Source organism: Engraulis encrasicolus, chromosome 12 (assembly GCF_034702125.1).
Source record: "Engraulis encrasicolus isolate BLACKSEA-1 chromosome 12, IST_EnEncr_1.0, whole genome shotgun sequence".
NCBI classification, from domain to species: domain Eukaryota; kingdom Metazoa; phylum Chordata; class Actinopteri; order Clupeiformes; family Engraulidae; genus Engraulis; species Engraulis encrasicolus.
Genome location: NC_085868.1, coordinates 18578362 through 18588361, shown reverse-complemented (window position 1 = coordinate 18588361; position 10000 = coordinate 18578362). Strand labels below are relative to the sequence as shown.

Sequence of the window (10000 nt, the reverse complement as noted above, 5' to 3'; positions counted from 1 at the left end):
AGGAAAGAGAGAAGTAGAGAGAGGGAGGATGCATAAGAGAGTGCAAGAAAGAAGACATAAGGAGATATTTCACCACTCAGAAAAACACGACAAAAATGTCATGAAGCTGTGACACATTATGCTGACACTTGTGGCTTAGTTTGTGCACAATCCCTGGTGCTGAACAAAAAAAGTGTCATTAAAAAAATTGTTCACACACTCCTTTGGATATTTTTTCTTTTCATTCATTCATTGGCATGATGACGTCTCAACCTTGCTGTCTTCCTCTGATTCCTGAGGAAGACCACAAGGTCGAAAACGTCATCATGCCTATTAATGAATAAGAAGAAACAAAGAACTGAAAGAAGGAAAACAATGCAAAGGAGTGTGCAAACCTATGTTATACTTTGTACTGCTATGGTGACAGTGAAAGCAGACAAAACTCCACAGATGACACGGCATACTGTAGAATAATGACAATTAGTTGGTTTTTATCAAGTTATATATCTTCCTTTTATATTAGAATGTGCTGTAATACATATTTATATATTGATGCTTTGCGCTATACTACTGTCTTCTCTTCTTAAGAGTATGATCAAAAATATTGCAATCATGCTGTCATTTTTGCTTTCATGATGAAAAAGCAACAATAAAAGCAAGCAAAATAGTACTTGACATTCCAAAGTAAAATACAAAAGTCCCCATCAATTTTTATGAATCACATTATGCCATTACACCGGACCAACAAAACCACAACGGCGGTGACAAGATTAAGCAGAGACAGAGAATCGCTAGACTGTATAGCGAGAGCAATGCGAGAAGCGACAGAGTATGCCTGCTACAGTAAAAGCAGAATACAAGCGTTCCGAAATTCCAATTCAACTTTAACAAAGGCCCGCCCTAAAGTGCTTTTTGACCAATCACAGAGCAGCAAAAGGACAACCTCGGACAAACCTCGGACAGTTTTGACAGCGCTCCATTGAACTCATTGCTGAAATCGCATGTTTTCAAGTAGGGTTTAGCAAGATAGTCTATTACTGTTGTATTATTATTAAAATATGATTGGAAATTGTTCCTGGGGTATTTGTGACGAAGGTGCAAGTTTCTCCATGATGTAACAGGAGGTAATCGCTTTCTTCTTTACCTAAAACTGGACTAATATTACTAGCAGTTGAATAGTCTGGCTTGAAGGGTCTCGGCATCCTCGCTCGACTAGGAAGCACACGGATCAGCAAACATACTTTGTGTGCTCCAATCATGCCACCATCTCACTCGTGTAACTTTTCAATAAGGTTGTAAGCAAAACACGAACCTACTTTAGGGTAGGATTTTGGTTTTCTGACCTAAATTAATGAAGAAACAGCGCTAGCAAAGTTAACTGTCAGTCACGTGAGGATTGTTTTGACTAGCAGCTGATGGACGTTATTTTCTTGAGCTAATGAAGACATAAACGCGAAACGTTAATGTCACACATTGCTGTGGTCACTTTGAAGATGTGCGAGCTCAGCTTATCATGGTGCTGGGTACAATTCCTATCGATACCCATGTGAGAATATGAGAGCCCATAACAGCTTAACAGCTGTGATGCATCGCATGACAGTTCAGAAAATAAATACTTATATTCACAATACTATGAATGGGTTTTTTTATTTATTAGGAGTGAATGACTGCTGCGATTTGCAGTCACTGCATAAATCACGTTGATATCTCAGCATTGAACGTTTATCTGTCCGACGTAGCAACTGTAACTAAAGAGGGCGGGGCTTAGCCAAAGGCGAATTGGCTGTGGCAGCTATCGCCAAACCGCATTAGCTTATTTGCATAATATTCTCTGAGGTCCAATTACAAACTGTCGCTCAAGTCGCTCAATTCGCCTCCAGTCGCCCAAATTGCTTTTGTCTCTTCTGTCGCCAGCAACTCAATACAAAGTCAATTACTCCCATCGCTGGAGCCACTCAAACCGCATCTGGTCTATTTGTGCCATTAGGTTAGGTTAGGTTAGGTTAGGTTAGGTTACTTTATTTGTCTCCACTATGGAGAAAATTATCTTGGAGACAGCAAGTTTGCAGCAATACAAAAAAAGACATAACAGGACAACACCAACAACAAACAAAGCAGATAAAAGTAGGCCCTACTGGAGGAAATAGGACGTCTCCTAGCCCTAGCCCCAGGCCAGACTCTTGACATGATGTGTAGGCTATGCATGTGTGTGTGTGCACTCTGCATTACAAAAAACAACTACTCTACAAAAAAAAACCCTAACCCTTTTTTGCATCTGCACTTGTTGTTCTGTATATTTCCTGTGCACTTTGTATCTGGTAGTGATGCTGGCTATGATTATGTCCTCGTTTGTTAGTCGCTTTGGTTATAGAGCATCAGCCAAATACAATGTAATGTAATGTAATGTAATGTAATGTCTCCTCCTCCACTCACTGCCTGGCCCTGGATCACAGTGTGTCTGTTTCTCCCGTCGTAATCCACCACCTCTATGTAATCCAGGTAGACGTCGGCCCAGTACACAAGCTTCCGCAGCAGGTCCAGAGCCAGTGCCGTGGGCTGCTCCGTTCTGTGGCTCACTATCCGAGTCCGGTTGGTCCCGTCCATGTTGCAGCGTTCCACTTTGGCCATGCTTCCGTAATCGGTGAAAAATAACTTCCTGCAACACAAAACAGATATAGGCATAGGCTTTTTTAGATGTAGTGGCAGCAGTGGTAATTATTGAAGATTCCAAGCGCAGACTCGTGGTTTGCTGAAAAAAGTAATTGCTGACATATCTAAAACTTGATTCATAGCATTAACGTTAAAAAAAGGAGTCTAAACGTTAAAAAATAGAGCCTTGGCATGAAGTATTTAAAGCAGAGAAGCTGTAATAACTGTTACAAAACATACATATATTATATGCTTCAATAAAATAGCAATTACTTAAGGTGCATAGAAATTCCTACAAAAGTTTTCAAATAAAACTCAGTCTCCACAGCTTCTGGACCCAATAATCTTCCATCTTGATAGAGAAAGGAAAATGGAAACTGATGACTCACAGCTTTCTCCCTCCACAGGCCCATTGTTCATGCTGTTGAGCCTGAGGCTAATCTACACTGGGGGCTAACGCTAACCAAATGTCACACAGCTCTGCTGGACGATCGATCAATACCCTTACACCTCCATCATTTCACCCACTGCTATCTCGGGCAGCCAGAATCAAATGAGACATCAGATCTTGGGGATGTAAACATAACTTTATCTATAAAACAGCAATGTGAGGTGATGGGAATGGAAGTGGGGGGAGAGTGCCTTGAGGCCTCGAGGGGGAAGAAAAAAACATATTGACAAGCTGAGATAAATTATACGAACAGGAAACCTTATCTTCGGGTCAAAGGGCGGTAACTTGTGGTCGTCGAGATTACGTCTCGCTTCAATTCTCCAGTAAGGGTGTTGCTAAATATCATGAAGAATTCACTCGGTTACACTCCATTATACTGTCCCTGTCTATCACATTAATTAGGTACAGTGTAACACACTATGTAACAGCATGTAGTATTATGCACATTTGGATTAGGGTTAGGGTATGTACAGTGAGATAAGAATAAGTAAATTATCTGGTATGGACAGTGTAACAAGTAGTACACAATAAGTACATGATGTTGATGACACTACATGTAAAAAAAACACACCAGAAAATAAATTATGATCACAGGCTATTCTAAATGAATAAAGCTAAGATTCTAAAATTAAACAATAACCTGCAGGAACACATGCTTGTTGGTGTCTTCCTTACACCTGGCATGACATGTTTTACAAAGTAGGTCATCCAAAGGTTAAAGCCACATTATCGTTTTGTTACCAATGTCATATCAACACCGTAATGCCTGATGAGAAATGTATGATCAGCTTTATGATACGATGTTCATGAGGACATAGCATAACAGCAGGGTGTCTCACCATGTTTAGCTATATCTGTGTTTAGCTCAATAACATTTACAGCATTCATATGTGAAAATGACTCTATTGGGCTGTATCTTGGACTGTATCTATACCTGAAAACATGTGCGATGCCTGCCTTGCTCCGCACATTCTGTCCATCTTCAGATCTGTCTGTGTTATGCTGAATAGCATTTCGGCCATTCACATGCGGCTAACGTGTACTATATTGTGCTGTGTGTAACTGCCTTCCAATAATATGGAATTTCATTTTTTCCCACTATTTTTCCACCTGTAAACACACGACTCTAGTTCTGATGATTGCTAGGTACGGTAAGCATCAGACTGAGTTGTAATCTGCCACAGCGCATTGGTTAGACACGTTCCTTTTCATTTTGTTCTCAATACAGAATATTGAGTCCTACCTCTGAACATCATTTACTTTACACCTAATGCAGACAGCTACATCAGTATGTGGTCATAAAATTCTTGTCCAACTCAATGTCATACTCATAATGTCATCAGTGTAATGGTGGCTGGATTGTTTGAAAACAAAAAGCAATCTCCATTCCCCCGGCAAAGGCTTGGTATTGCTTTCATCGTATTTCTTTGTCACCATTTTCAGGTACACCGCCAATGATGGTTAAGAAAAAAAAAGTAATGGGCAAAAGAGAAGCACAAATCTGATGCAACCATGCTGCTTTTCTTCTCCTATTCCGTAACACTTGCAAATGTCATGAACATAAACGATTTTCCGTCCAAGCAGAACCTGACTTGTGCTGAAGGAAACATTCACTCCTGACATTTTCATGCAGCATATTACACCCTGGCTGGGCTGGCTTTTTATTCCGACACGTCTCCTTTTTTATTGTTATTATTTTAATATTCACACTTCTTGCTCTCTTGCTCTCTTGCTCTCTTGCTCTCTCTCTCTCTCTCTCTCTCTCTCTCTCTCTCTCTCTCTCTCTCTCTCTCTCTCTCTCTCTCCATATTACTCTATCATATCTGCAATAGCTAAACCACGGCCGCTGACAGCTTTGGCTGGGCCCAGGACAAAAACATCTGAATGAGCCCCTAACCCAATACACACAATGCATTGAGGATCCATTTCTGGGCCCCTTGTCTATCTGGGCCCGGGACAAGAGACCCCATTCACACCCCCCCCTCCCACCCCTGTCGGCTTCCCTGAGCTAAATATTCCACTGCTAGTATGACAGAGCGTAACAGAGGAGACCAAACTGGCGTGTGAACTCTGTGCATTGCCACTAATAATTAGTGACAGGACAGCCACCGCTTGGAGAAGGAGAAACAGCGGTGAGAGGAGGAGAGGCGCAGCAAAAAGCACAGGAGGAGCAAGGCAGGTTTTGAACTCGTGCCATATTATGGCAAGCGGTAAGGGGAACAAGAGGGGAAAAAAAGTCTTTGTCAGCAGAAAACAGCAAACACGCAACACTGACAACAAGGCTGTGCTCGGCGGTGCATACAAATTACTGTTTACTGCTATTGTAGTGTGTGTATTTGTGTGTGTATTCGTGTGTGTGTGCGTGCCTGTGTGTGTGTGTGTGTGTGTGTGTGTGTGTGTGTGTGTGTGTGTGTGTGTGTGTAGGTGTGTGTGTGTGTGTGTGTGTGTGTGTGTGTGTGTGTGTGTGTGTGTGTGTGTGTGTGTGTGTGTGTGTGTCTGTTTGTGTGTTTGTAAATGTGTGTCTCCGTGCCAGTTTATTTAAACACCACTGCTCGCGAGGCCAAGAGGACGAATGGGGAGAGATGTCAACGCGCCTCAGCTAACACGGCTCGCTAATTTATCAGACAGCGATAGCGGCGCTCCTTGCAATAACATTAATAAGCACGGCTGAGCGGGCTGAGCGAGCGAGTGTGTTGTGTGTGTGTGTGTGTGTGTGTGTGTTGTGTTGTGTTGTGTTGTGTGTGTGTTGTGTTGTGTGTGTGTGTTTTGTTTGTGTGAGTGTGTGTGTGTGTGTGTGTGTGTGTGTGTGTGTGTGTGTGTGTGTGTGTGTGTGTGTGTGTGTGTGTGTGTGTGTGTGTGTGTGTGTGTGTGTGTGTGTGTGTGTGTGTGTGTGTGTGTGTGTGTTTGTGTGTGTGTGTGTGTTCCTTGTTTCCCTATTCACAGATGACTCCCTGAAGTCAGGATACAGGGAGAGAGAGAGAGAGAGAGAGAGAGAGAGAGAGAGAGAGAGAGAGAGAGAGAGAGAGAGAGAGAGAGAGAGAGAGAGAGAGAGAGAGAGAGAGAAGAGCAGTTGTGTATGATACCTGCCTTTTTTTGCTACAGGCCTCTTCCTGCACTGCAAGTGAGAAACCTTGACTTGCTTTCAAACTATTTTCTTTTCGCCTTTTCTTTGCTCCTTTTATTTTATTTTCCTCTCTCTCATCGTCCCTTCTTACCTTGAGAGGAGTGTGTGAGACACCTCAGACATTTCTGAGCAGTGGTGTCAAGATCATTTTGATTCCAAGAGCAGGCAGGCTAAAACTATCTTATCAGCTGACACAAAAAATGTAACCCAAGGCCTCTGAGTGGAGAAAATATAATAAATATAGCCTTGCAGCAGGATGTGCTTTTTCATGCCGTCAATCTTTTCGGGCCACCTGACACTAAAGGTGTCTTTATTATTGACCATCGAAATATGCGCTCCGCCCTCAAACCAGAAATAAATGCGGAAAATGGCTAATGTCACATCACTCATCTTGCCAAGAGATTCTCATCGTCCACAAAATACAGGGTATTACATGATGGATATATAAATTATACCCTACAGAATGTGCTTTGTTGGAATCATATCATTATATCAAAATGCTGACAAATGAACTGTTGTGTATGGCCGCCCTGTTACAGGACAATGTAGATGAGTATGTCAATGAATGTGCTTTGTCCCTTCTTAAATAAACAAGATAAACATGTATCTATTTGCATGCGCTCCAGAAGTGGTCAAGTGTGTGTGTGTGTGTGTGTGTGTGTGTGTGTGTGTGTGTGTGTGTGTGTGTGTGTGTGTGTGTGTGTGTGTGTGTGTGTGTGTGTGTGTGTGTGTGTGTGTGTGTGCATGTGCATGTGCATGTGCATGTGCGCGTGCATGTGTGTGTGACTGTGTGTGTGTGTGTATGTGTGCGTGACTGTGTGTGTGTGTGTATATGTGTGCGTGACTGCGTGCCTGCGTGACTGCATGCGTGTGTGTTACAGTGTGTGTCAATAGTGTGCCATACCCCATGAGTGGATCCAGCGCGACACCTTTGGGGTTCTGTATGTCCAGATCGATGACGGTGACACATGAGTCCCCCTGGTCACTGCACACAAATATGCGATCGCTGACCCGGTCCACAAAGTAGAAGTTTCCACTCAGCCAGTCAATAGCCATGTTCTCTACATCTGTAAGACAGTGACAGACAGACAGTGAGTAGAGTACAGTATAATACAGTACAGTACAGTACAGTACAGTACAGTACAGTACAGTACAGTATAGTACAGTGCAGTACAATACAGTACATTAGAGATTCTTGATTGGCCCGAAAGAAAGCCGAATGTCTGGAGTGGTTCTGGAAAATAACAGGATCAAGCAACAAGCAACACACAATTGTAGCTTCTTAAGTAATAGTTTGAGAAAATGCCCTTGACCACCATAACAAATCACAACAACAAAATCGAATCATTTGTGCAAAAAGGAACAATGTAGCAGGGATGGATGATGTTTTGAGACCAAGATCCAGGGTGCATTTCTCGAAACCATAACTGTGTAAGCTACTTTGTTGTTTGCGAGGCAATTTCCCATTGGTAACTACTCAAGTTGCTAACTGGTTAGCAAGTGCACTTTTGAGAAATGCACCCCTAGACCAGAAGATGTAAAGGCTCTCACAAACAAGACAAAAACAGAAAACCCAAATAAATCACAGAGAGCAGTACAATTTTAAAAGTAAATGAGTTGTATTACCGAAAACAGCAACAGCCAGCACAACAAAAAACTCAAACAGTGCATTAAATCTGAGTATTTGAAGGGCTGGACTGGACCACTTGATTCTGGGGGTGCCTGCCACTTGATTCTGTGGTGTACAGAAATTGTTCGTCGTAAAAAGAAAAATCACTTCGAAACAAATTAGCATGCTATGCCGCTACGCCCTCGTTCCTCGTCCACTCTTGATGCATCGAGCCCAGGCTTTCATTAGCAAAAGGGTAATGAGACTGACTTGACCCCATAGCCTCTTTTATAAATGATGGGAAAGAAAAATAATGAAATAAACAAAAAGTGGAGAAAAAAAGTAAAACTATTTATGAGTTTGAAGCTTAATGAGTTGTGTTAAGACAGGACCTAAGATGTTGGGAATCATACTAATTTACAGCATCTGGCAGGGTTGTGAAAGCATCTAATTAACGATTTCACGGTAAACACTCATTAAAGAGGGTGTAAAGACACCTGTAGGTTCAGGGTGTCGACTTCAAAGCGTGTCAAATATAGTCTCACTTTCACAGTGTGATCTGTTCATCCATCCATAAGGGCCACTCTAATTGGAGGTTGTATACCCAATTTTAGATTGATTTCCTCTGCTTGTGTGTGTGTGTGTGTGTGTGTGTGTGTGTGTGTGTGTGTGTGTGTGTGTGTGTGTGTGTGTGTGTGTGTGTGTGTGTGTGTGTGTGTGTGTGTGTGTGTGTGTGTGTGTGTGTGTGTGTGTGTGTGTGTGTGTGTGTGTGTGTGTGTGTGTGTGTGTGTGCGTGACTGCGTGCATGCGTGCGTGTGTGTATATTTCATTAATTTCCATCAGAGATATACTATTCCATATTCATTTCTACTGTGGATGCATCTTGATATCTCACAATGCAATCAGTGGAGATCAAAACAATACGTTTGACTCTGCTCTGGCAATCCTCATAACTGTGTTTTTGTTCATTTCTATCTTTAATCTTTTTCAGCAAAATGGAGCATGCAATAACGAAGAATTGCATCACAGATCATATAACGCAATTACATAGTCCAGTGTAGAATATATGTAACCAAATTTTAGAATTGCATTCATACGCGTTTGACTCATATGAACTGACTTCAGTCACTAACTGTTCAACACAGTGCATCAGTAAGGTCCAACATAATTAACTCTTGATTTTTTTCCTGCATGTATTCACCTGGATTATAAAAAAATAAATAATAATAATAACAATCACATTAATTGAGGACTGGACCACTTGATTCTGGGCTGCCATTTGATTCTGGGGTACAGAAATTGGTGGTAAAAATAAAAAAATGAGTATGGCACGGTCAAGTATTTGGTTGAAAGACACAAAGAATGTTAGGCCTGTCTTACAGCATGTAAGAAACAATATGTAGGCTAGAATACAGTATATACGTACGTGGAAAGCATACATGGCAAATTTTACACAAAACATGCTCAGTAGCTCATAGCTCACATTGGATATGTTGTCATGTGTGTGTCCACCTTGTTTCTGCATTCCACTCTAGCAGAGCATAGCTAAATATGACTGTGCAGTATTGCATACAAACCGTATAAAACATCTTGCATGACTTACTCTGCAGATTTTGTGCTGTGTGTATCCGCCTCGGCTCTGAAAAGCCCTTTAGCTTCGTCATGGAGGAACACCAGAGCTGTCCATGGGACTCCGAGGAGGAAGAGGAAGAAGAGGGGGAAGTGGAGGAGGATGGGGAGGAGGAGGAAGAGGCGGAGGAGGAGGAGGAGGATGAGGAGAGCCAACATAATGTCTCTTCTCTGTGCCTAAAGTCCAGCGTGTGTGTGGCGTTGGCATTGGGCGATTTCAGGTGAGCCCCCGTTGGCGTGCCGTTCAGGTGTGTGACTGTGATGCCTTCCAGATTGGCGAGCAGTAGCCATGGAGGCCGGTCGCCAGGCTCTGAGAAGAGAAAACAAACAAACAAACAAACAAACAAACAATCAAACCAACAATCAGAGAGAAAGAGAACAGTAGATAGCACAATCAAAATAAACATCACAGATTACACAAATATAAGTAAGGATGTCCAGGATATGAGAAAAAAAGAAAGAAAGAAAAAAGAATACAAGTAATAGAGAGATTAGAATGCAATCACAGACCACACAATCATCAGGAGGTATCAAACAAAAATTACAATTAGTTTGAAAT

At 42.0% G+C, this 10000-nt stretch overlaps 1 protein-coding gene across 1 annotated transcript in view; it reads right to left on the bottom strand.

Annotated features, from left to right (window-relative positions):
• Positions 1-10000, bottom strand: part of LOC134459383 (low-density lipoprotein receptor-related protein 1B-like) — a 628069-nt gene that overhangs the window by 486505 nt on the left and 131564 nt on the right. Inside the window, exons 6-8 of the mRNA XM_063211727.1 lie at positions 9416-9751; positions 7108-7270; positions 2413-2635 (exon numbers count right to left, since the gene is read on the bottom strand). Of these exons, the coding sequence (XP_063067797.1) occupies positions 2413-2635; positions 7108-7270; positions 9416-9751 (722 nt within the window). The remainder of the gene's footprint in view (positions 1-2412; positions 2636-7107; positions 7271-9415; positions 9752-10000) is intronic.